This window comes from Aythya marila, assembly GCF_965140915.1.
Source record: "Aythya marila genome assembly, chromosome: 9".
NCBI lineage: Eukaryota > Metazoa > Chordata > Aves > Anseriformes > Anatidae > Aythya > Aythya marila.
Genome location: NC_139050.1, coordinates 5,237,322 through 5,263,837, shown reverse-complemented (window position 1 = coordinate 5,263,837; position 26,516 = coordinate 5,237,322). Strand labels below are relative to the sequence as shown.

Sequence of the window (26,516 nt, the reverse complement as noted above, 5' to 3'; positions counted from 1 at the left end):
GGTTCATCTCGGGCAGGTGCTCAGCGCCTGTCTGTCCGTAACACCTTACGCCAGTGGCTTTGTCTTACGCTAAACAAAAACCTTTAATTTCGAAGGAATCCTCGGAGGACCTGAAGAAGCCACCACTGACAGCACCCTTTCCGCTACTTTTAACCAGGAGCCCGGAGCCCCCCACCCAAAACGCGCCCCAGGTGCGCCAGGGGCTCCCTTCGTGCCCCCCCCTCCTCCCGCCCTGCCGCCCCCTCCCCTCAGCGCCTCAGGCCGGCGGGAACGCGCCGCGCAGGCGCAGTGGCGCCGCCCCGCCCCTCCCCTCCCCGCGCCGCGGCTGACCTGTAGTAACCCCAGCGCCGCCCCGCCCCGCAGCCCGGCCCCGCGCGCCACCGGGCGGCAGCCAATGGGGAGGCTCCGTGCCGCATACGGAATGAGCGCGCCCGGCGGCCGGGGCGCGGGGGCGCGCTGCGGGGCGGCGGCGGCGGCGCGGTGAGTGCGGGGCGGGCGGCGGGGCCGGGCCGGGCTCTGCCAGCGTGGCCGCGGCTCGGCCGTGCCGAGGGAGCGGCCCCGGGCAGGGGCAGGGGCAGGGGGCGGCCGGGAGGGTAGAGGGGGATTTTGGGGCTGCGGGGGTTTGGGGCTGCGCTTGGCGGTGCCCGTAACTCGCTGCGAAGAGCCCCGGGAGGAGCTCGGCGTGTGCGCGGTGGGGGTGGGTGGGTGGGTGAGGAGGGGGGGAGGTGAAATGCGGGGTGTTTGCGGCGCGTAGCGATGGGACGGCAAAAAAAAAAAAAGAAAAAAAAAAAAAGAAAAAAAAAAGTATTTTTATTGTATGGCTTTTCTGGCCTGCGAAACGGTCTCGCTGGCACCGAGCGTGGAGTCCGCGTGTTGACGCGCGTTCACTCTGCAGCTCCGGGGGTGTCGGTGGGGCCGCGGTTCGTGGACGGAGAGCACAGCCGGGGGCAGGCGGCCCGCAGGCACTGCGGGGGTCCCCGAGCCACATCGCGGCCCCGTGGGGCCAGCAGTGGTGGCCGGGCACGGTGGGGGCGCTGGGAGCTTCGTCCTGCCCTCGGGGTGCAGCCCGGCTGGGGCCATGGGCAACCCTGCGGGAGCCTCGTCGGGTTTCCTGGGCTCTGAAGCCGTGGGAGGTGCGGGCAGGGTGGCAGCCCTCGGGGCTGGGGGATCTGTGGTGGAAGGGCTCATCCCTGCTGGGTGTCCTGGTGGTGGCCGGGCTCTGTGCCTTGTGCTTGGTGTCGGCTGGCTGGCGAGCTTGAGTGGGTCTGGGGGATCTGCTGGTATCTGAGGCACCACAACCAAACCCTGTGCGGGTCCAGTCCCCATTAGGCAGCTGCTCACTGATGGGCACTGTCCCTCCGAGAGCAGCAGACCTACCAAATAAATCTGCGTTAAAGCAGCCCGCACGGGCCGCAGCGAGCTGTCACCTGGCTCTGAAGGCTGCGCTGGCTCCAGGCATCCCCTTCTGCCCAAAGTTACCACAAACAGAATAAACCCTCAGCCTCACCAGAACAAAGCCGGGAGCAGGCACTGGCGGCCTGACATCGTGTGCCTTTTGGGGCAGGGGGAGGCCTGCCGGGGCTCTGCCCGAGCACTGCCCCCGTGCTGAGCGTGTGCCGATGAGCTGAGCTGCCAGGACAGCGGCCTCAGCCCTGGTTCCTCTTCCCTGCGGTGGTGCTGGGCGCTTCCCGTCTCCTTCCTCCGTCTGGAGGGTCCGAATTGCACAAAACCGCTTGAGAGGAGCGTGGCGGGATGAGCACGCTGCTGTGGGTAACTCCTCGACTTGCGACACGTATACAGCCATGATGCCCTGAGGAGTAACTTCTCAAATCGAGGGGTCTGGCTCAGCCTGAATCCTAAAACAAAACAAAACAAAAAAAAACCATAATGGTCCTCACTGGAAAGCCAGTCGTCTTCAAAGGAGCACCTTCCTGCCCGGTGGGAAGCTCTGTGCGTGCACACATGTAGGGCTGGGCTAGGGCTTTTATTCCTCCTTTCAGCAGACCAGCGAATAATTTGGGCCGTAATCATATTAAAGACCAAGTTTTTATCAAAGAGTCGTCAAGACATCTGAAACAAAGCAACACGTGTGGCTTAGGACAAAACGTGAGGGCTGCGGAGAAATAAAGCATCCTTGTTCAGGGAGATCCAGATAAGGAATGAATTTCCAGGAGGGACCGCAAAGAATTAAATCCTGAATTGTTTGGAAGAGTGACTCAAGCCCCCCTTTCCCAGTCAGTGGAGAAATGGAGGTGTTTTCGGAGAGCAATTCAGAGAATTTACGTAAGATGCTGAATGGGGAGCTGCCTGAAAGCCAGCTAATGAGAAATAGGAGGCAGAAGGATTTGTGTGGAATTTAGGCCATCTGAATATGGCCCTAAGATGCGACTTAGTACCACTAAGTAAGGTGTATTAACACTAAGAAGACTTGGCTTCGATTTCCATCCATTTCGTGTGCGGCAGGTTACCGAGCAAATTCTCCCCGTGGCCCCGTGTTAATGTCCATGAGATGGGCAGCGAGCGGCCCCCCCTGCTCAGCAGCTCCTTGGCCATGTTCAGGGTGCTGCTGCCCCCGGGGCGAGGTGTGTGTTGGTACATTGGGGTGGTGGAGGGGTGCAGGGCCCTCTGCGGTGTAAGGAGAGGCGGCAGGACCCGGCCCCGCTGAGCCTGGAGGTGTGGGGGGCCTGCTGGTACCCGCGGGGAGGTTTTGGGGAGAGCAGAACCAGGCTCTTCTCAGCATTAAGTGGTGGGAGGCTTCTGCCCGCGGGGGCATCCTCGTGGAAGTTTCTGAGCCAGCACTCAGATTTAGGGCTTCGTGCAGGCTGGCAGTGCAGGTTTGCTTATCGTACACGGAGGAACAGAGCAAGCACTCCAGGCTATCTTAAGAAGCTCTCAAACGGCAAAGTTGTATTTGTTTAATTTTGCAGTTGGAGTTGAAAGAGCTGCTCTTCGTCCTGAGGTCCTGATCTACATCGTGGTTTGCACTGCAGTAAGGCCTGGAGGGCTCTTGAGGGTTTCAGTACTCTGCTTTGGGGAACCCTGTGGGATCTAACAACTTCGAGGCTGTTGAAGGAAACCACCTGGACAGGCCATATCTGTCATACCTCCCGAGTGACTGTTACTAAGTCCAGAATGACAGGCGAAACAGAAATCGAGATCTCTGAAGAAAGCTCAAGTCTCGTTCTGCGTTAGCTTCTAAATCAGTTAGGGAAAAAATGATCAAAATTCAGAACTGTTTTGCAGCACTCTTCATTGGTCCTTGGGAAGGAAGGGATCACCCTCACACGTGTCCTCTTGTTCCCTAAGCGAAGCTGTAGCTCGCGGGAAGTCCAAGTACTGCCTGGGTGTCTGTAATCCCACAGGAGGCGGCAATTTGTCAGCACGTGTGTGTGGGGAAGTCATGTTTCAGTGTTTGGGAGTGTTGTTTATTACAAAGACATGCTGTTAATTACAGCATCGCATGCGGGACAGACTGACTTGGCAGTTTTATCAGTTTCCTAAAAAGCAGGAAAGATAGCAAGGTTTGTCAAAAGTTATCGAGTTGCAGATTTTCACTGTTTATAGTCAAAAGCAGCAGTAACAAACTGCAAGCGTTTTCCCATTTCACTTGAAAACTGGAAACTGAGTTATTTTGTTTTTTCTGGGCACGGTGTAAGTACCATGCTTCCCCTGAATGTGTCTATCTAATAGGTGAAACCAGGGTAAGACCTGGAAGGGGAAAAGAGAGAATAAAGAGTAGAGGCAAATTGATGGAGATGAATATAATATAGCAGTAGCAACAGCTCTTCTGCACCCTTAAAGGAAAAAGTTTTCTGCCTTCCTGCTCCCGAGAACAGGGAGTAGAACTTGCTGTGTTTTGTTCATGTTGGGTGTTGAGAGACCTGCAAGAAACGTTGGTGTCCAGAGGGAGGTTTTGCTTGGCTTCTTTGCTTCTTGAGCAGACTTGAGAGCAGTTAGCACAGCATCATGCGTCTGAGTGCATGGTGGCATAAGGCTTGTTGGAGCAAACATATGGTGTGATTTCTACGAACCCTGGTTTTAAGAATATATTCTGTGAAGCGGCGCCGCATGGTCTGCAGTTGTTTCACCAAGCTGTTCCTAAAATCAAAATTTATGGGCTCAGAGAACCTACAAAAAAGTTGGAAAGTGGAGCATGCATGATGAGTTCTTAAAAGCTAGATGTGTGTAATTCATATTTGGTAAAGAAGTCTGTAATCTGTGTTCTCAGTATATCGGTGCACGAGAGAGGCAGAAGGGAACAGGGAGAAGCTGGAGGTTGCGAGGGTTTTGCAGGAGGGTTTGGGTGGTTATACTCCCAGATGTACAATGCGTCTGCTGCTTTTGTCTCCAGATTGTGTCAGGATTTGTATGGTGAGTGCTGAGGAGGAGACGGTACGGCAGCAGGCGTAGGAAGGAGGCAGAAGTCCCCGCAGTGCCGGGGCAGGGAGCTTGGCTGCAAGTTACGTCTGTTCTGCAGCCCCAAGTTCACAAGCTGCTTGGGAAGCTCTGTCGCCAGGGCTTGTTGTTTATTTCTAGCTTCATCTTTGATTGTTCTGATGAAGTATTGCTCCACTGTGTTGTTTTAGGGATGCTGCAACTAGAGAAATAATTTTTCTAATGGGCAGCTTTGAGATATCTAAAAATGTTTTGCAGTGGTGATAACTGTAGGTTTGCTTTTTTTTTTTTTTCTTTGTAGAGAACGATGCTTATGGAGATTTTTTTCTAGTTCTCTTACAATCTGCATAAATAGCTTAACCTGATAACGTCGAAGACTTTTGCAAACAGCACAAATCTGCTTCCCAACCAAGTGCAGCAGCGTTGTGACCCAGGCTTTGAGCCTCCTGGCCACAGAGGTGTTGCCTGACCAAGGCTGGTAGTGGGAGGTGGAAGGTGGCCGCAGGCCTTTTGCTCAGGAGCTAAGGCAGACAGTCAGAGAGGCACTTGTGGCAGATTCTGTTTTAAAAAATCTGTCACTTACCAATTAAAAAAAAATTTTTTTTTTCAAAAAGGAAAAAAATTCTGCCCACATCCTGCGTTGTGCAGTCACAGGTCCAGTTCCTGAAAGGAGAGATCTTTCCAGCTGGACGTCTTCTGTGCATGTGCCTGTGATAAGAGTTTGATGGTTGAATTTGTATATATTTTAATTACATAATTAGCTTCATCTTTCACGATTCTTTTGGGGATTTTTTTTTTTTTTTTTTAGTGAAAGATGTAATTATGTCTGTGTTTGAAGTGTATTTTAGCTGCTTCATGAGCCCCCAATTTTATTTCTGTTCTTATATTCTAGAAATGTTTAATAGTTTGTTCTGGACTTCCAATTGTCAACTTCTGTTGATCTAGTTTGACCATCTGCATAACGCAGGCAAAATGATTTTGGCTGAGCATATTCACAAAGTTCCTACAAGTGCTGTTGGTACACTGGCACTTTTCTTCTTAACAAGGTCAATGTTCTTGTTTTAAAAATAGTGGTGAAGACTCCGCACAGCCAGGTACTAGAATATTTTGGTCTTGTTTGTGTAACCAGAGTCTGAGGGTGTGTTTATTTTTCCCTGAATAGAAAAACAGGATTCCTTTCTGCCAAAAACTGTTTACCTACATAGCATTTGTATACCAATTCTGAACTAATGACTTAAATTATCTCCTGTGAGCAGGTAATTACCTCCTGCTCCTCTTTATCCCCTCCAGTCCACATCACTGGGTGCTAGATGTTACCCTTGTTTTCAGCACCTGGGTTTTTAAGTTTTGCTTTTAAGAGTGACACATGAGGAGCTGGAGCTGAGGATCACACTCTTCATGTTCCTTTGTCTGGAATAAGACTCCCGATAGTGTAATGAGTCCCTGTTGTGCATTTGTTTCATGTTGAGGAATTGTCAAGCACGTTCATCCCGGATCCTGCCTGGCTTTGCTTACAAAAAAGCAAGAGGGGATTATAAAAAGAGAGGAAATGATATTCACTCTGATGCAGCCAAGAAGGGTTGTCCTGATGTCCTCTTAGTTCTAGGGTTAGAAAATAGGATGGTATCTCAAACGAGATGCCATCGCTGAAATGCGTCTGCAGCCTCCTGGTGTCTCATAAGTCATGGCTTGGTTGAGTTTTAGCCTCTTGGAAATCTGGAGTTAAATAAGCCAAGTAATTTTTGAAGATGAGGTTATTAGGGGAAAAGTGTTTTCTGTACGTTGCAGCACGACTGGAGTATATGTTCAAATATGATCCTGAAGTATTTCTCTAAAAACACAGCTTGGGAGCCAATCTGTAAGCGTGTTCTGGAGATGGGATTTCACAGATAGAAACGTGAGCAGTCTAGTAAACAGAAGGCTGGTGTTGAGACTTTTTTGACTTTTGTAACTTGGGATAGAAGACTGCAAAAAGTGTGCTTCAACTTTTCACGTTCACAGAATTTAGGATGAGTGAATTTCATTTTTGCCCTTTCTGTTCATGCTCAGAGAAAGCTCCATGGCTTATGCTCTGCATTTATACGCTCTGTTATGGATGCTGCTTCTGGTACACCTTGCCTGGCCCTTGCGGAGAGGTTCCCTTCATGAGGCATCAAGTCCCCACAGAGTCTTGTGCCAGTGTTGTCCTGCGGCTGTCATTTTCCAAATGACAGCTCAAAAATGTGCCGTTTGCCTGTCTGCCTAGTGGCTCAGGGCTCTGTGTTGAGAGGGACTGCTACAAAATGTAGTCTGGAACCTGAAGGTGAGAAGGTGGTGGACCCCTCTGGGGACCTGGGCCTCCCAGCGAGGCCTGCCGGCCGGGGAGAGGGGTTCCTCCTGCCTGGGAGATGCAGACACCGCAGTGGGGGGAAGGAAAGCAGCTGTTGGTGGGAACAAATCCATTACATATTTTGGTAGCAAGTCCTTGTAGATGAATGGACCCCATGGTGTTACAAACAAGAAAATCCAGCAAGCAATCGGAGCCTTCCTGAGGAGAGGAAGTATATGGAAAAGTCAACAGCTCAGCCTTTTGAATGAAGTGGTGAAACGTGCCCCTTTATCAGTTGGATGGCTTTAATCATGCTGAGGATATCCTTATTGCTTTCAAGCGTGCTGTGGAATTCCTCTTGAAAGTGTTGTTCCACTGGCTGATATTTTTATTGTGAGGAGCTCCTTTAAAGGCTTGGAGTAAATCCTTCACTTTTTCTTCAGAAACCTGTAATGTCAATTTGGTGTCTCTATATTGCTTTGTTGCTTGAATTAAGGGTATTCATCTACTGCTTGTTCTCTGAAGAGATTCTGCGTTAAGGTTATCCCTAACAGAAGCCCATCAAAGAAAAGAAGTGTTAGAGAGAGAGAAAAATCTAACATAAATACATGTTCTTACCAGATTTTGGAGCTGGCCACTGATATTTTTTAAAAGGAATATAGGATAATGGGTAATAATTTTTACTGTCACACTATAGTAAAATAATTAATCTAAAAGTAAGTGAAAATGTTTTTGTGCATGCTAAAAATGGCTAAAAATTTCTGGTGTTGTTAGGTTAGATTTTTGTTCTGATCTGACAAATATGACTAGAATGCAGCATGCAGCCAGATTTTATATACAGCAACAGAACTTCTGTTTCTATTTTAATGTTTTAAATAACTGAGCCTGTTTCATACCTTGAGGTTTCAGATTTCCCATAAATAAGAGGACTGATCTGAGGCTGTATTTTGTAGTAGCAAATGGCACATCACACCATTCTGGTTGTTCCTTCCATTCGGAAGAAATGCAGTCTGCCTCCCAGTGGAAGTACTTAGGGCGATTGTTTTAAGTGACTGCAAAATGATGGAAATTTGGAGAATGATAAATCAGCAGTGATAACTGACTGGCTACTTATCCCCAACCTTTGGCTACTGGAGAATAATTAAGCTTCCATTTTATTTTTAGACAGAATTTTTCCTTACTATATGTGTAGTGATATCGGTGTCCTTGTTTAACTGCTCTTCCATATATAATTCATAGTGTTTTAAAAATCTAATAGTGGACTTGGGAAATGGGAATTTGTGTCTCTTTTTGGCAGCTAATGTGCAGATATCAAAGTTACTTTGAGATCTTCAGCAGTAGTAAGGTTCATTGCCCATTAAATTTTTCTTTGACACAGAAGTGAAAGCATTAGCTTTGTGTGGCATTAAATACATCTCTTAAATGCTGTATTAACTGCTTATGAGAAGGGATAAAACCAATATACTGACAATATCTGATGAATTAAAAGTGTCTGAAATAAGACACTTTTTTCCTATGAAGCAATACTATGTAGTGGGAGGAAAACAAGTCAAGGATGTAGTTGCAGCACTGGTTGTGTCCCTGGGCTAGCCATTACTTGGTTGAATGGCTTTGAGTAACTGTGTTTATTCCTCTGCTTTTTTCTCTGTGCTAGGGGTAGCAGTGTTGGCAACTTTCTGGGAAGTACTTTTGTGTTTGCTGACAACAGTTGCTACCTGTTTTTAATTTCTCTTCTTAGTAGAAGATATATATGTCAATCCATGAAATCCTTGGCTTTAAAATGTTCCGAATAGGACCATTCCTAAGATACACAACTGCAGTGTAGTTGTTTTTATCAGCTGATTTTAATATCTTCAAAGGTTATTAATGCCTCTTAGCTAACAGTAGCTTTAGGAGTGCCTGTTCAAGTATTGCTCCCGAATTACCTTTTTCTGCAGTATTAATTTTCTGGTGACTTAGGTTCCTGCAGTGTCTCACCCTAGGCTCCAGTAAGCGTCAAAGTTGACAGAAAGGAAAATCCACCCTTCTGCATTGACGGGAAGGTTTAAAATTGGATCAGCAAGCTAATCTGACTCCTTCCTGGCCACACAGGCGCTAGTGTGTCGGTACAATGGGGGCAGAGAGATGGATTTTGCAAACAAACGATCTGTTTTCATTAGCGGCCCAGCGTTAAATCTGCTTGAGCCGCATCAAAACCCTACCCTCATGAGCAACCCCGGCTGCCCCGGCGGCCTGTTGGATGCTTTTCCTGGGAGCTGCTTCATCCCAGGCCATGGCTGGTGTGTCTGCGGCCACTGTGTGGGCCCAAATGAGTCCTAACTCCTGCCAGTGCTGCCAGCACGCCTTCCTGGGGGTGTCTAGGTGGCTTGGGGAATCTGCTTGTGTTTGTAGGGTGTTTAATCTGGGGAAGAGGAGGCTCAGGGGAGACCTCATGGGGAGCTCTCTACAGTTACCTAAAAGGAAGCTGTGGGGAGCTGGGGGTCGGCCTCTTCTCACGGGTAGCTAGTGATAGGACTAGAGGCAATGGCCTCAAGTTGTGTCAATGAGGTTTATGTTGGAAATGAGGAGACGTTTCTGCTCAGAAAGAGCAGTCGGGCACAGGGACAGGTTGCCCAGGGGGGTGGTGGAGTCACCGTCCTTGGGGGTGCTCAAGGGAAGGTTGGACCTGGTGTTTAGGGACATGGGTTAGTGGGTGACATTGGTGGTAGGGTAATGGTTGGACCGGATGATCTTGGAGGGCTTTTCCAACCCTCATGGTTCAATGAAAGGCCTTGGGCTTGGCAAGCCCTGTGGGGCCAGGTGGGGCTGCTCAGGAAGGGGCAGGAGTGCGGGGTCCCAGCTCTTCCCTTCCACCCTGCTCTGGGGCTCTCAGGGATTTCCATCCTCTCCGTTTCCTCTTAAGAAATACGCAAAAACACTCTTGCTGGAGCTGCGAGGAACATCTGTTTCAGATATCACTGTCTGAAACTCATCTTGCGGAATGGATATTGGTGTATGTTACAATTTTTTCTCCTGACAACATTCATTACCTCAGGATACATCTCGCTTCATATTGAAGGGAATTTCCTGGTGAAACAGAGGCTGCTAGCTACTTCTGCGTATTTCATTTTCTTCTGTACAGACGAGTACATTAATATTTATAAATGAGTAATGGTAATTTCTTTTAGAGATCTTTGTAAAAATAAAAAGTGCACTTGCTGAATGCTAGCAACGAAATGTTTAAAGTCCAGATGGAAACTAGCAGAGGTTAACTTCTAATGCAGCTTAAGTGCTGTATTATGTGCTTTGTTACATTGTCGTGAGCTAGTTTTTTAACCAGGGTGTCAGACAATACATGCAGATGCTCCGATATTTTGTCCAGTAAAGCCAAACCCTGTCGCAAACCCTTTTTTATCGTTTCTGTGAATGTTAACAAATCAGTTCCTGTCTGTGAGATTCACTGATGTGAGAAATTTTGCGTGTGCTCCTGTGACATGAAAACATAGACTGAAGTGTTCATGAGTGGGGATGTTGGAGCCCTGGGGTGTGAGTTTGGTCATGGGAGATGGCTTAAGTTTGGTCATGGGAACTTGCAGGAGTTGGGTGGGAGCACCTTGGGAGCTCACCTCAAGGACCAACGTTTCTGGGAGCCGGTTTGCTGGACGGACAAGATTATCTGCTTAAGAAATGAATAGCTTTGTAAATAATAAGTAATGGGAAGTGTTTACATTTGCTGTGTATTTAAATGTGAATTGCTGGCACAGGTTTTTAAGTGTGACTTGTTTCCACAAGGGGTGTTAAATAATAAAGCCTTGATGTATAGTAGAGCAAAGTCAATGCGTGTGATGATTACCGTTTTATGTAACCTTCCAGGAATATTTATTACTAATGCTGAAATGTATTTTATGCAAGGATAGGTATATTTTTTTTCCACCCAGAATGGTGGAATCAGCATTACAGTGAGAGACACCAGAGAGCTGGAGTTTGTCAGGGAGACAAGTGGCACAGGCTGCCAAATCTGATGGGTGTTGTAGCAGATTTTAACTTGGATATAGCTGAGATTTACTTATTTATTTATTACAAAAGCCCAGTGAAAGAGCAGAGGATGTGTTTTGCAATTGCCATGTTTAATTGGGATTTTCCATTTTCAGATTTTGCAGTTGCCTGTGACAGCACCTGTTGAGTAAACTGAGACGGGAGCACCTTGTATCAGCTGTTGTACCAGTACCTGCCACAATGAGAAGTTGCATAAGGTTTTCTTTTCTTGTTACTTTGTGATTTTATTGTAGTGTAATTACTGTAAGCAGGTCAATTAGTAAACACATTCCTGTAAGGATTTTATCTTTCATTTAACAAAAGTTTGCTTTTAAAACTAAAGGGTGTAACAGTATTAGTGTAAGAAGTATATCAGGCCAAATCACTGATTATGCATTAAGCAGGATCAGTCGTGAGCACTGCCGGTTTACTGCCCCAGACCCTTCAATGAGTGTGCAGGTTGCCTTTTCTCCTCGCTGTTGGGGAAAAAAAACACAACAACAACAGGAGAAAAACAAAGCAAAGCATGGCCTTACTCTGCTCTTTGGTGACGGCTTTGTGCAGTAGAATTACATAAAACCAGAACAGCTGTTCTGTGCAGAAACATTTGCATCAACACCTTTTCTGTAAAAGTGCTTTTGCATAAATTAGCAGCTCTTTCCTGCAGGATTTAATCAGCCAGTCTTTCTTGCATCACTGGTCAGAGCTTGAAAACCGATTCCTCAAACCGCCCAACACTGTTGCATGGAACCAGAATACATGCATGTTATTTAAGAACCTGAATGTTTACAGCTACTCTGCAGAGCGGACCACTAACTTCAAGATGTTTTCACGTGCATCGTGTATTTTTATTTGTCAGTGACTAAATGGGAGTTAACCAAGAACAAAACTCAGGTATTATAAAGGCAGTGGGCTTTGTTGCAATGAAATAAACTAGCCAATACTCTACTAAAACTATTTCGGATTCCATTCTTCTCTGCCTTCTATTCCCTGACCCCGAATGTTGGGTTTACTTATCCTCCATCTCTTTATGATCAGAAATATGTGTATTAATAGATTGACTGCAAGTTGTAACTTCAAGGATATCTTCAAACAAATCTTAGAATATTATAAAGATAGGAAAATTGAGTCTTACTTGGCCCATAAGGCAAGAAACCATATTTGCAAAAGATACTCCCTATCTTAAAAAAAAAAAAAAATATATATATATATTTGAAGTGGAAAAATTCTTTTTCGTAAGGGTTAATTTTTAAAATAATCTGTTTGAAATAAGTTACTTGTAATAGCCTCAACTTAACAAAGGAGAAACTGCAATAACTAGCAACTTAGGGCAATGAAGGTTTATCAGAATTGAGTTCTAGAGCTGGTTTCTGTGCTGTATGCTTGATTTTTCTGAACCAGAGTGACATTCCCAAGTAGTTCATCTTCACCTGCCCTGTTGGAGCATTCCTTAGACCTTTGGTTGCAGTGCAGCCATTATGAAATAACAGGTTAGCACAATTTATGACTTGCAATTTAAAGAACTAATTTCCAAGTTTGTTTGTTGTGCAAGGCTCCAGTTAAGTCAGAGGAGAGATGTTAAGATCAAACCTTGGTGTATTTGTTTATTTTTTCCCCAGAAAGTGTGGAGAAGTTACCTTTCTCATTCTGAGGCAGGAATAAAGCTGTTGAAAGGTGTGCAAAATGAAATGGAAAGCTGTTATTCTAGAAGGTCTCGGTGCTTCCCTGAAAGTTATGAAACCTACTGGGAATGTTTTTGGGACAGGCCTGTTTATTTGTCAGGGAATTTTTTTGAAGAATTGTCCAAACGATATTAAGTCAGTTGTTCTTGTCTTTTCTTGTCACGGTGGTTAAACTCTTTTTCTACTTCGTAGACACAAAGAACTTCTCCAGCTTTATAAGGAGAAAAGAAAAAACACGTCTTCTCTTCCTTTCCCTGAGCTGGGCCAGTCAAGTTTATAGTACAATGCATACCTTTACGTAAAACAGGTGAACGTTTGGTGAACTCTGGATCCTGTTTTAAAACATCACATTCTGTGCTGCCATCAACAGCAACATAATTTTTCTGGACTGCAGTAGCTTATTGGCTGGCACATGATTATTTCCATTAAGTATCCTTCAGTGACAGCCTAAGAACATAAGTCTCTTCAAACGATTACTGAATTTACCCTTTAGCCTACTTAAGTGTTTTGTTTATGTCATCACTTGTTTTGCCTTTGATCTGAAAATTAAAATGTATGCATTGTTCCATTTTTGGTTTTAAATCCCTTTGCCCTGCTGCTGCTTGATCCCTTAAGTCTCTGCTATGAAGAGCTCCCATGTTTTGTTTAAGTATATATGGTCTGGGGGCCGTACTGCCTACAGTCAGGAAGTGTTAGTGACGAGGTTACAGTAGCTTGTTAGGGAAGAAGTTGATACTGAAGTATTTTTGCTGGCATTCTAAGAAATTAATTTAGAGAAAGGTAGAATTAATCCCATCCTACGAATGGAGAATATTGGATTGATTCCTTTAAAAAAGGACCTATACATCTAAGATTCGTAATGAAGCAAGTTTTCTTTCCATTACTGTGGAAGAATCATCTGTAAGCATTATTTTTTTTTTAGCATTTTTTTTTAGCATTTTCAAACTCAGTGAATGTTGTAAGACATCACCAAAAATGAAACAGTATTGGCATTGTATTTTATGAATGAAAACTTCATTTAGGGAAAAAAAAAAACACTCAAATTTGTGCATCTTACATATACATCAGTATTAGTCTTTTGATTTATGTTATTGCTCTTAATGTAGTTGTATCAATACCTTTGAACGGTTAACTAAACGAAATGTATTTATAGTCAGACTGTTTATTTTGCTTATATGTGTAAAACAATGATTTTTGTAACTGGTAGCTCATTCACTGTTGCAGAAATTCATCTTCAGCCATTGAGACAATTGCCCCTGATTTCCCATAATGATTTAAATTTTTTTTTTTTTGATTTTGTGGATCTTTTGTTTAGATAATTTCTTTCCTCCACAGTAGAACACAGTAGGAAGTTGAATCGTCTTTGTTAGATGTGGTAAATGATACTTTAAAAAAAAAAAAAAAAGTGTTGCAAGTCTCTAGGAACAGAAGATTCTTAGGTAGGTGTCCCAGTCTGTATGATGCTTGGAAAGCATTTGAACATACTTAGTGAGTAGGGTTCCCATTTTTAGAATAGTAGCATTATTTTTTTTTTTTATTTTTTAGGGCTTGTATGGAGGTTGATTGTTTCCAGTTGAAGGACGTGCAGATCACTAGGTAGAACAGGCATAGAGGACTTCTGGTGTGATTGGAGAGAATCTTTTGAATATGTGAATGGTCTATATTTATCTCAAAATGTTATGTGTAATTTAACTAAAACCCCAAGTCCCGACTTCCTTAACAATTCTGTATTTGTGTTGTACAGTATCAAAAGAAAAATACTAATCAGTACTGCAGTCTGTTAGATGGGAATGGAAATGTTTCCTCATGTATCAGTGCCTTGTGACGTTTGTGTTAAGGATTAAGACTTTTAGCCTAATTTCTGCATTAAAAAGGCCTACTTCTGAAGTAGATTGTAATAACATGTCTGAAAATACCCCCTTTTTCTCCAGTGTACATAGAGTTTACTGATTATTTTTTTTATTTTTTTTTCTCTCAGGTCTTTTTGGATCCCTGTCTGATTGATCCATGTTGTCAGACTCTCCCTTGTAACCTTCAGAGGCCGCCAAAATGAAGTTGAAGCATAACATCAACCCCATTCTTCTGCAGTTTATAAACTTTATAATCTTGGTGTACTCAGTTGTAACGTACATTCCATGGTACATATTTTCAGGATCAAGGCAGGCTATAGCAAAAGCCAAGCAGGTGAAAGCTAAACCTGTGAATAACAAACCTGGGGGTGCGTACAGGTCTGTTAACAGTCTACATTGCCTAGCTTCAGTTTTATATCCTGGGTGTGACACACTCGACAAAGTTTTTAAGTATGCTAAAACGAAATTTAAGGACAAAAAGCTCTTGGGAACACGTGAAATCCTGAAAGAGGAAGATGAAATCCAACCGTCAGGAAAGGTTTTTAAAAAGGTAAGTTTTTGCTGTCTGTCTTCAAGATCTTTTTTCAAAATGTTTGCTTTCTGTTGCAACAGTTCTAGCCCAGCGAAGCAAATTGTGTGAAAAAAGAAAGTTTGTCTCCTTAGATTATGTAGTTGTGGAAAGAATTAAGTTGTCTAATTCCCATAAAAGAAATCTAAAACTTCTTTTTGCATTCTTGGGTAGATATCCTTTGTTAGAATTTCAGCCAAAAAAAAAAAAGCACAAAGAGTTTCAGCCAAAAAAAAAAAAGCACAAATGTGTTTATTTAAAAAAAAAAATAAAAAAATAAATAGCAGATGACGTAAGAGGCTTTAAAGTTTTTATTTTAGGTGAATAAAAAAGGTTTCCCTTTGTATTATTCTGAACTATGTTAGATATAATAGAGAAAATTAGTAGATGCTTTATACTCAGATGTGCCTTTTCAGTGAACTTAATTATAAATTAAGGATTAACAGGTTTACCCAACTACTCCTCTGCTAATCTGTAATCATAGTGTGGGGAGGGAGATGCAATTTCAGTATAAAACTTCGTTTGGAGGGAATTAAGTTTTTGTAGCCTTTTTAGTTCAAGCCTGTGTTGTTGGTTGCTGATTCATGTTTGTTCAGAGGCATTTAAAAATGTAGTTTTGCCTCAAGAAGCGAGTCAAGGTACCCTAAAGAGGATATACATATATGCGCAAATAAGTGTTCAAGTTCTTTGTTTCTGTATTAGAAGTTAACTACATGCTCTTAAGACAATTCTTGGTTAAGATCAGTTTTCCTATAGAAGAAAAAAAATCTTTATATAATAAAATTATATTGTTTAAAGAATCCTTTAATTCTGATATAGGAGCTTAATGCTTAAAGTCGAATTTGGTTTATATGTCAGTGCCTGGCAAAATTATGTTAAAATCTTTACAGAAGCTTTGTTAGTGAAGCTTCCTCTCGGACATTAATTTTAACTGAGGTAAATGCTGTTTAACCTACAATCTGTTTTGATGCATGTTTTCTTACTTCATTGTCCTGTAAAGAAACAGAAAGAAGTTCATGTTGTGCAAACTGGGCTTTGAGCACAGATCAGAATTTTGGCTGCGGATGATCTGTGCTCTGTTCTTCAAATATAATTAGTAGCATAAGACTTAAGAACTTAGGAGTTTTAGCCTTTCCCATTATGCAAGCAATTCATTCCGAATAGTGGAAAGTTGAAGAATGTTGATGTTGACCTACTTAAATTACTTGGTTTTAGGCTCAGAAATTACTTAAGCTAGGTAATTCTATCTAAGCTTGACACAGCAGTTCATTCTGGTCGGTTACCATGCTTGCCCTAGCAGTACTCTGTTCCAGGTTGTGGCATTATCACGTAACTTTACTTTTTTATTTTATTTTTCCATTAGGAATACAGTGTTTCTTAATATCTCGTAGCATGTTTTAGCAAGTGAGTAAACGTGAAAATTTCACAAGGTGCCTTTGTTTCTGAATGGTAGGGTTCTCTTCCTTTGAATTTTTTCTTCCATACCGTATATCTTTGTTATTGCTTGCTTCCCTTTAGTGAAGGCAAAGACTAAGGTTTATTTGGTGCAAGTTTTTGAAAAGGTACATGACAGTTCTTAATTCTTATGTGTAATGCGTATAATTTGTATATATTATAGGAGTTGCAAAACTTGTTATTTTTTTCCATTCCAGAAATCGAATGGAGTGGTGGGAATGATTGATACATTTTTCTGAGATCTTCTGCAAGTCAGTGGCAGATCTCAATGCAAATTGTGGATCTGTGTACTGAATTGCATAATCTGTTAGAAGGTGTCTTTCTGATGTGCAAATTGCACGGAGTTAGATTAGCCTAATTAATGAGAAATTATTTGGGTAAATAAATATCCCCTGAAAGCGAGCTTCTGATTCTTAGAAGAACTAAGTGTATGCACACTTAATAACTCGCGCTAGCAAAATTATTTAAAGCTAGATATTTAACATCTTTAAGATCACGTACTACTGTAATATCTTCTGAGAGCAATGGTATCTGTGATAATCCGTAATTTCTTCAATTTTTGTGATACTGTTTGTAAGAGTTATTCCTTTTTACTGGCCAAAAAATCAGAAATTCATAGACATTAAAAACAACCAAAACATATTCTTCTGCTTGCTTTTGCATTCTATAAATTTTCCTACGTAGTCAATGTTCCTGTTTCCTTCTATGGTGTCCTTTAATACAAAGATTTGACAGCATACCTAATAAAAATTTCATAAAAAATGTTTTAATGTTGGGATGAAATAACCTACTATCAATTTCATAAAGTATGTATTCAAGTCAGGATAAAATCCTTGAGTTAAGATGTAAGAACTTGAGGAAGAAGTGCAGAGTTTATAAGTTTTTAAACTTTATTTGGTGCCCATAAGGTGCACTTTATTCTGCTGGTTGATTATTTTGTATAACCTTAGCTATAGGTTTCGTTGTCATGTGCTTGATATCATATATGCTGGTATGTGGATTTTGTTGGCTTGTAGATTTCTGCTCTATTTTCATAATTTTCTGGAGGTGTCTTTTTTTTTTTCATTTGTTTACTTTTGTTTGTTGCTTTAAAAAAAAAAAAAGATAAAGAATTGGTAATCAAGAGCAGCATTAGTGGAAGCATAGTGAACAAGACACAACTTTGAAAAGATGACATGATTTTGGTAGGGGAAAGGGATGCTTCTAAAACCTGTCAGGCTCTTTTGAACCAGTAAGCATGTGAGCAGCAGTGGTCCAGCTGAGGTGGTGTACTTTGATGGCCACAAAATGCTTGCAAAGAACGTCATCAAAGAGGCTAAAGAGCCTGCTGTTTCATAGCCTTGTCCTGGTCTGCTAAGTGCAAACAGAGGCAGGAAATGAAGCGTGCAGGTAGTTATCTGGTGGTTATGGTGGCAGGGGTTTCGTAATGTGAATTTTGTGCTCTCTAACACTGCCATAAAGCAATCTAGAAAGAGGGAGATGAGCAGCAAGGTAGCAACCTGTTCCTTGTAAGAAATGATGCTCAGGTTAGCTGGTACTGAAACCTGCTGTGGGGCTGCAAGAAGGATCTTGCTATGACAAGTCGTTGAGCAGTACAAGGGTAGTTGATGATGATGAAAAACATAGGGTGCTCTTATGTAAGTAATACCTTAGGCTGTTTTTTTCCCCCCAGAAGTGTTGAGTAACAATCCATGTTTTCATGTAAAATAAGGCCAAAAGTAGACATTTCAAACACCCTCTTTTGCATTTTTAATACGTTTTTCTACCATGAAATATATTTAACTCATGATCAGTGGTTTTCAAGTTGTAGCTGAGATTCTTTGCACCTTATAAGCTACTTTTCAGAAGATTGTGGGTGGTGACTGAGGTCGGGTAGCTTTGTGGCTCTCCGTGCACCTGCTGTTTCTTTGAGATCGTTTTATGCCACTGTCACACTAAGGATGTGAATACAGTTGCCCTAAATCCCAGGTTAAAAAAAAAAAAGTTAATCAAGTAGCAAATATTTATTCTTTAAAAGCTTGACAGCTTTCCAAATATTAACACAGTACTGATATTTAATAATATTGTCCAGTGCACCGAAGTACATAATTTAAATATTTTAATAACTTGCAGTTAAGTGTATTTAAAAACTGAATGCACTAGAGGGCAGCATTTTTCTATTAATATGCTATTTCTAAGAAAACATTCAGATATCTGTTGCTTCTGATTTAATGCTTGGTTTTATATGTCTGTTTAATTGGTTACGAATAATTTTGGCTGCTTGGGCCCTTCTCCTGCAAACTCTTGGACCGTTATGTTCCTTACATGTGTAAGTAGGAAGAAGTTCCGAAAGCTGTAAAATAAAGCATGTGTGTGGACACTCAAAAGATGATGGTGCTTACCATCAGTCTTAATGGCTGTTTACAATACAAACTGTACAGGGAAAAAATATTTGTGAAAAGCTGCTGAGGGAAGGGCCAAGGAGAGAGATGCATTTGGAGACCAGGACTCAAACATAAGGGTGAGAGAAACCAAAACCTGCTCTATGTTCCCCAAAGGAAGCGTACAGGGATGCCCAGAAGAAGGAGGCATATGGACAGAGGCAGTCTATGAATACGTTATAGGGAGGGTATAGAGGACATGAAAATTTCAATACATGGAAAGCAGCAGCAAAGGTAGACGTCAACATAGCCTGATTGGAAGAGGCCATACATCAGTGGTCTTCGGAAATGTGGCTTCCAGTGTGTTAGGCCCTGCCCTGTCTGTGGGTTGTTTAATGTCTGAAGAAGGGAAAGCAGCAGTGAGGCCTTCTGATACCATTCTGAAGTAGCGTAAGGTGGTGGAAACTGAGTTTTACCAAGAATTTGCGAGTCTGTCAAAAATACTGAGTATGGGGGAAGAACACCCCAAACTGAAATTAGAATTGGGAGTGACTGACGTTTTAATGGACTGGAAAATGTGCAGTCTTTTATTTGGAAAGATGAAAATATTTCCACACCAGAACTGCCGTAGTGTGTCAACCAGATGAAGTCTTAGGTCCTCCCTGGCATCCTACCAGCCGGTACCCAGGCACTGCCCGTGGTGTTGCGTGTGACCAGGTGGCATCACTGCTCTGGTTCTCTGCCAGGTACAGCAGAGGAATTGGCAGTCATCTTAAGGTTTTGGGCTCTTGAACAGCCTGCTTGCTGCTGAAGCAAACTCTGTAAATAAGACAGGAAATCCTGAGCAGATAATTCGTGTGAGATGTGCTTATTTTTTGTGGAATCGCTGAGTGTTGCTGTTGATGGCAAATACTGCTTTCCTGTTTTGATAAATGATATTTTCTAATGAAAACACTTGTGAAATTTCTAAGCATCTTCTTCTGTGTCTATCCTGAGTTAAGAAAGCATTGCCTTGCCGAACGTGTACGTTAACGAACAGTATGCAACAAGGCTGTAGGGAGTACAACGCAGTTCTTCAGAGGTTAACATCAGTCATTATCGTGACGAAGTGTTTTGATAAAAGAATTCTATTAGAATTTATTTTTCTGTTCTATTAAAATTTGAAAGAGACTTTCAAATCCATTTTGTTAGGAAGTTTGGAAATACAGCCTTAGAGATGTCAGAAAAGTTAGATTTTATAGCCTACAACATCAAAATTTAGTTAAATTTGAAGAATTAAGTCTGGAAAACAGAATGGGGTGATGAGGGAGACATTTTCTTTTTTTTTTTTTTTTTTAATCTTTTTTTTGTTAATGCATTGTAGTGAAAGGAAAGGTCTGAAATAATTGGCCAATGAAAATATGTTCCAAAACTGTCAGGGTGCTTGTATAACTAGCCAGGTAAGGTATAATCATTTAGACTCTGAATTTTCAGTGCAAAACATTTGGTAGTGCATCTGTATGTGAAAATTTCTAAGATATCCTCAGAATAACCTGTTGCTCTTTGAGAAAATGGTACCACAAAGTGCAAGTGTACGCACAGAAACCTGTTAGGTAGTGAACTGTAAATTCAGATTCAATTTTCCTGTGCAACAGCTTTCCCATGATGAAGAAAAATGAGATTGCTTAACTTTTTCCACATGGCTTTTCAGTGCTGATATTTGCCAGTAATTTCCTGTCCAGTCTGCTGTCCCACTTTTGTTTTAGCAGTAAAAAATGGCAAGGAGATTACTCTTCCCCCGACATTAGTTTCAGAACAAACAAAGGGAAGAGAATTTCACAATTTCTGACCAAGAACCCATTGATAGTGCTTTCTGAATTACAGTTTTCTTGGTGTTTTTCGTCAGATTAACACCTAAGTATCATATCTGCGTAGGACACAGTGGGAATGGTGTGTTCTCCTGTTGTGAGAACAGCCACAGAGGTGGTAACGTGCACAGAGATGTCACAGTATTTGTGTTGGAGCTTCCATAGCCCCTGTAATCTTGGGGAAGAACATCATTCATTACATTGAATGAAGTGGTATTATAATTCAAACAGTTTTTACTTCAAACATCTGTGGTTTATTCATGTGGCTAAAGATGAAGTAGGGCATATGCTAAGGCTTTTTGTTTTCTAAATTGAATTTATTGTCCTTATTAGGTCATCCTTGGCAAGTACACCTGGCTTTCGTATGAAGATGTATACGTTAAAGCTGTTAATTTTGGAAATGGCTTAGCAGTGTTGGGTCAGCAACCAAAGACCAACATTGCTATCTTCTGTGAGACTAGAGCTGAGTGGATGATTGCAGCACAAGCCTGCTTCATGTGCAACTACCAGCGTAAGTATGAGGCTTTCCTGGGATTTTAATGTCTTTTAACCTAACAGTGCGATCTGAAAATAAACCTTTTTCTTCACTTTACACACTAATAAAAGTTTATATGATGTTTATATAGAACACTTAAAAATTAAAAACAAACCCACAAAACCGCATGAGGTAGAAACTGTGTACTTGGTAGTTGCTTTACTAAATGGGGGAACCTGTATGTGTTTGCTGCTGGAGTATGGTTTCAGTAAATACATAGTGCTCAATGAATTTCTGAGAGAGGTTTGTTTTCTTCTAATCTCAAATCAGTACAGATTCCCAAGTTCCTAAAGACAAACAAACAAAAATCGCACATGAATGCGTTGACTCAATTTAAGGAGTTGACGTCAAACCTTCATCTGTGCCTAAGTTTTATTTTAACTGGGCATTTTGTCAGTTCTTCAATTTTGATTTTAGTTAATCACATTAAAAAGTGAAAAGGAATGAGTATGTCATGAACTTACTTCAGAGAGCTCTTTCTGATTTAAAATCTGCTTAGTAACTCATCTACTGAGCTGTAAGACACTCCTTAATTCATGCCTTAAGCAGAGACTGATACTTTTTTCATTTTGCTATCTCTTCTTTCTGCCTCTTGGCTTTCTCATAGTCCATTTTGTCATTTACCGAATTCTAATATTACTTGAATGCTAATCTGAGACTTTGTTTGAGAATGGCCCTGAGTCCTACTTGCTACTTCAGAAACTGCTGTCCTATGTTTAGTTTTGGTGAGCTATTTAAAGTCAGTCTCACTCTCATTGATAGTATCTGGTTTAATCATACAGTAACTGGATCCTTAACCCTGGCAGTGGTCTGAGACTCAGCTCTCTGAGCTGGATGACGCCCCTTATTTTCTCACGCAGTGACTGTAAGAGAGATGTCTTCTGGGCTCTTCTGTCTGGTGACGGTCTAACTTCTGGTTACCGATCCTTTAGTCCTCTGGGATTTCACTGCTGACACCACTACGAGTGGGGCAGTGCAGATTCAGTTCAAGGAGAAGGTGCTTTCCTGGCAGTTAGGTGCTGGCTGTGTACACGGGCTGGTTGCAGGCTGTGCTGGAGGGGCCTTCTGAAGGGCAGCAGACCAGGCTGGAGCTGTCCTCACACAGCTTCACTTCGCAGCGCCACACAGAGACAGATGTGAGGCCAGGCTGCTCCCCTCTCCTCATAAAGGGGCCACGAGGTGTTGGAGATGAATCCCAGCCAAGGCAGAAAGCCTGCTGTGTGCCCTATCTTAGCCTGAGCATAGGCACAAGGATGTGTGCAGGAGCTCTAGGCCTAAGTGTCTTGCGAAGAAACCCATCAAGTGCTGATCTCGGGTTGGTATAGGCGTTATTTTCTGATGTCCATTTCATTGCTGTGCCTTAATATGCCACCCACATAACTGCAGGCCTGTGGTGGGGGCATTCTCCATGAAGCATCCCTTATTTTCACAAAGGACACCCTAAAAGCTGCTGTTCTTTGTGGTCTTTGGCCTCTCCTATCCCATACCATGTTTAATCCTCTTTACTAAGAACCAGGTCAGAAAAGCCAGATGTGCAGAAATTTGTGGTTTACCACTGACCTACACCGAAGATGTGTATCATGCAGATTTTGGAAGTAAGCCTAGCAGAATTGTATCTAAAATGATCCCTCTCTGTTCTAACCATTTGCTTGATAAGCCGTAGAGTTATGACTATAAAGCAGTTTTCACGCAGTTCTGAATGGTTATTTTGTGTATTCCCTTATGCTGTATTATCCCCTCAGCTTTAAGGGTCAGGTTATTTACAGGATAAGCTACTGTAGCCCATACCTTTTCCACATCTGCCTCTTTGCCTTTCATGATGAGATGACTGTCTCTCTGGGCAAGGGGGAAGAGTGGATGTTTTATACTGTGACTTCAGCAAGGTCTTTGGTAGGGTCTCCCATAGTATCTGCTCAGTTAACTAGTGAGATAAAGACTGGCTGAGTACATGATACAATGGATGGAAAATTCCTTGGGCTGTTAGCTGGAAAGCCTGTGATCAGCAGCACAGAGTTAGCTGCCGGCCTTTTGGGATTGATGGTGAGACCACTGTTGTTTAATGCCTTTACTGAGGAGGTACCTTGCTGGCTGGAGAAGTGGGCTGACAGGAACTTTAAGTTCAACACAGGCAGCTACAAATTCCTGCACCTGTATGAAAATAACAGCATGCTGTTATTTTACAGCTGTTATTGTACAGGCTGGGACAAAGCTGGGAGGAGAGCAGCTTGCAGAAAAGGACCTATAGGTCCCTGGGAACAGTGAGTTAAACACAAGCACGTTGTGAGTTGTCGCAGTGAAGGCCATCGGCATTCTGGGCAGTGGTAGCACAAGGGCAGCAAGTAGGTTCAGGGAAATGATCCTTCCCTTCTGTTTGAACACTGCTGAGACCAGATCCACAGTGCTGTGTCCAGTGTGGGGCTTCCCTGTAGAAGAAGGACAGTGATGTGCTGGAATGAGTCCAGTGGAGGGCTGCTGGGGTGATGAAGGGGTTGGAAAACATGACGTATGAGGAGAGGCTGAGGGAAAGGGTCTGCTCAGCATTAAGACAAGTGAGTTGAGATCTCAGTGCTGACTAAATAAATCTACGTAATGGGAACATGCAGGGGGCGAAGCCAGACTCTGCTCAAAGGTGTGTCCTGAGAAGACAGGAGGCAACAGACGTGAGTTAAAACACAGAAATGTTTGATTAGATAATAGGGAAAACTTGTTCCCTGTGAGGGTGCTTAAATACCAGAACAGGAGCCGAGCAGCATTGTGAAATCTCCATCCCTGGAGAAGCTCAAAACTGGAGTGGATACAGGCCTGAGCACCTCTTTTGAGCAAGTGGTTGGACTGTGTGATCTTCCCAGGCGCCCTCCTACCTACATTCAGTATTTTTGATCCTCTCTTCATTGAATGACTGCTGCTAATTTTCCTTCCAGAGCAGAGATTTATCTGCACAGGCTGTTCTCAAATGTGTTGCTTTGTAACTACACTTCTAGTACACTGTGTCAGTTCCCTTTTAGCACTTTTGGGATATTAGATTCTCAGTGATTGTCCTGGGAATAAAATAAAAAGGCTTGCATCAGTTATTCTAACATTGGAAGTGAAGTAAGTTTATGAATACTAGGAAGATTTCATAATTTTTGGGGAAAAAAATAAGATAGTGAGTGGCTGGATGTCATGTGTGTAGAATAGTATGCATATGCTTTTGGTTTTGTTGTGCTAATGTTTTAAATTCCCTTGTTGAGATGTGCTTCAGCACACTGTCTGCTGTCTGACGTGGTGTTTAGCATGTGAGCTGTATGTCATCTTATGTGGAGTTGTGACTTCTGTGTTGGCAGGTGATAACATTACCCTGCAGCATTCATGCAGTCGTTTTGCTGAATGAATGGTAAAACTCAGCTTTTGTTGAAGTAGTCGTGTGGCAAGGCATTGTGAAATTGCCTGTATTAACATTTTTTGGTTTTCAGATATCGCAACAGCTAACTGCAACTGCCCTGGTAGTGTTGTGACACTTGCTGAATATGAAATGTTTTAAACCTGATGGTACGTGCACAGAATTCTTGCTAACAGAACAGGTTCACATGCTTTGTACCTGGCGCTGGAGAGAGTGTCTTTTGTATTTGAGAGTTAAAATGGAGAAAGTAATTCTTATGTTGTGTGTTACTCACACAGAAAAAGTGGTTTGATGATGAGAAATACTCTATGTTCTTGTTTGTTGTTTTTGCATCATTTGAAACTATGTAAGTCTTGCATTTGCCAGAGGTAGAACTGGATTGTTAGCGGAAAAACAGAAAAAAGAAAATATCTGTAGCAGAAATTGAAATTTGTTTTGAATTTAAGACTTGCTTTTACTATTGCATATGTAAAGATATGCACGAAAGATAATCCCTTAGGGGTTTGGTATATCTTCAAGACAAAAAGGAAGGGAGGGCTAATGCCTAAACAATTTTCAGACGTGCTGGAAAAAAAAATTAGGTGCCATTACGGAGAAGTGAGAGTTTCACAGGTCAGTCACTGCTCAGTTTCTTCCTCTCCATGACATCATTTGTGGACAGACACCATTTTATAAATGGTTTATCTGTCTATTTCTTTCCTCTATCGCACAACTCGAGGTTGTTTTTGATGTATTTATTTTGTTGATGAGTAATTAACTACATAAATGGTTAGTTTGGAGATTCTACTTTTTCTTTAGAAGCAGTGTGGCGTTTCGGTTGTGCTTGTTGGCTTGGCGAAACTGAATTTCTGCTAGATGTTTATATAGCAGGGGTCACCGAAGTAAGTAGGGAGAGCTCGTGGGAACTTGTAGAGGCACTCTTCTGGACTTTGCTCCCACCAAATTAAAGAAAACACAGTGCATGTGCATTTGCCCTGCAACAGTTCTGAACTATGATAGACTGTTTAAGGAGGAAAAAATAAGTAGAGGTCAGCTATTTACTTCTCTGTGTAAGAAATGTCTGCTTCTGAGTTCTTCTTGACTCTGCTAAACTGAGTTACTAACCCCATGGATTTCAAATCCTCAGGATACAATGGAGTTTGATCTGCTGCTGCAGTGCAGCCCTAATTTGTAACAGGGTGTCTTGTTCTAGTAAATATTGCTGTGTTGAAGTTTTTGGCTAAATTTAGTTAAATTCAGATACTTAATGTGATAGGACCTCCAGCACTGATGTTGTGATTCTCAGTAATTGTGATATCAGATCTTTCACATTTTTCAGGAGGTGAGCTGTAGTACAGTGCTATTCCCCTATTTAGCATTTTGCTTGGAAAACAGGAAATCACTTTTTTTTTTTTTTTTTTTTTTTTTTTTTTGAGAGAGAGTAATATCTCTTTTCCTTTCTGAGCTGCCTTTCTTTCCCTCCCAGTCTCTGCCTTTCTTTTCTCATGCAGATTCCATAAAAATGTCAGGAGATGGAATCTGGTTTTAAAATCGTTAATCTGAAATAACTGTGGTTTAACACTATCACTAATGAGCTGCCCTTAAATACCAGAAATGTCGCTTTTCTAATAGTCCATCTCCTCAATATTTTCTTACCTTACTGTTCTGTATTCTCATGGTGTCAGTTCAATGCTGTGGTTGTGGTGATTAAACCTTAATTTTGTTGTTTTAAATAGATGGGAGAGTATGATAGTCACGGATTTATTGCCAAGTAAGGGAACTAATCTGCTGGTAAGACGTGCAACAATAGTCTAATAATTTCTTCTTAGCACTCTGTTGTACGAGGCTAGTGACAAGAGTATAGGAATTCTGAAAAGTCAAATTAATACTGTTTCTTGCCTGTGTACAAAAGGACTATAAAAGTGTATTTATTAAATTGAGAACAGATGTGTACTTTTAAAATGGTAAAAACCATGAAGATGAGAGAGTAGATCTAGAAGAGAATTACAAAGGGTAATATGGTTATATACTACAAACTAGAGCATGAAAAGTAGCAAACAGTCACGCATACAATATTTGGTTTTTGTTCCCCCTGTGAATAACTGAAAATTATGCTGTATTTAAATCCTCATAATGTGTATTTT

At 42.1% G+C, this 26,516-nt stretch overlaps 1 protein-coding gene across 2 annotated transcripts in view; it reads left to right on the top strand.

The window, feature by feature from the left end:
• The first annotated feature begins 431 nt into the window (after positions 1-431).
• Positions 432-26,516, top strand: part of ACSL3 (acyl-CoA synthetase long chain family member 3) — a 47,251-nt gene continuing 21,166 nt past the window's right edge. Inside the window, exons 1-4 of one of the 2 annotated variants that reach the window (XR_014318121.1) lie at positions 432-480; positions 10,834-10,935; positions 14,378-14,799; positions 20,813-20,990. Coding sequence is in view for 1 of the 2 variants with exons in the window: in XM_082767275.1 (XP_082623401.1) it covers positions 14,449-14,799; positions 20,813-20,990 (529 nt within the window). In the remaining variant the exon portion in view is untranslated. The remainder of the gene's footprint in view (positions 481-10,833; positions 10,936-14,377; positions 14,800-20,812; positions 20,991-26,516) is intronic. The other variant, XM_082767275.1, reaches the window with a different exon arrangement.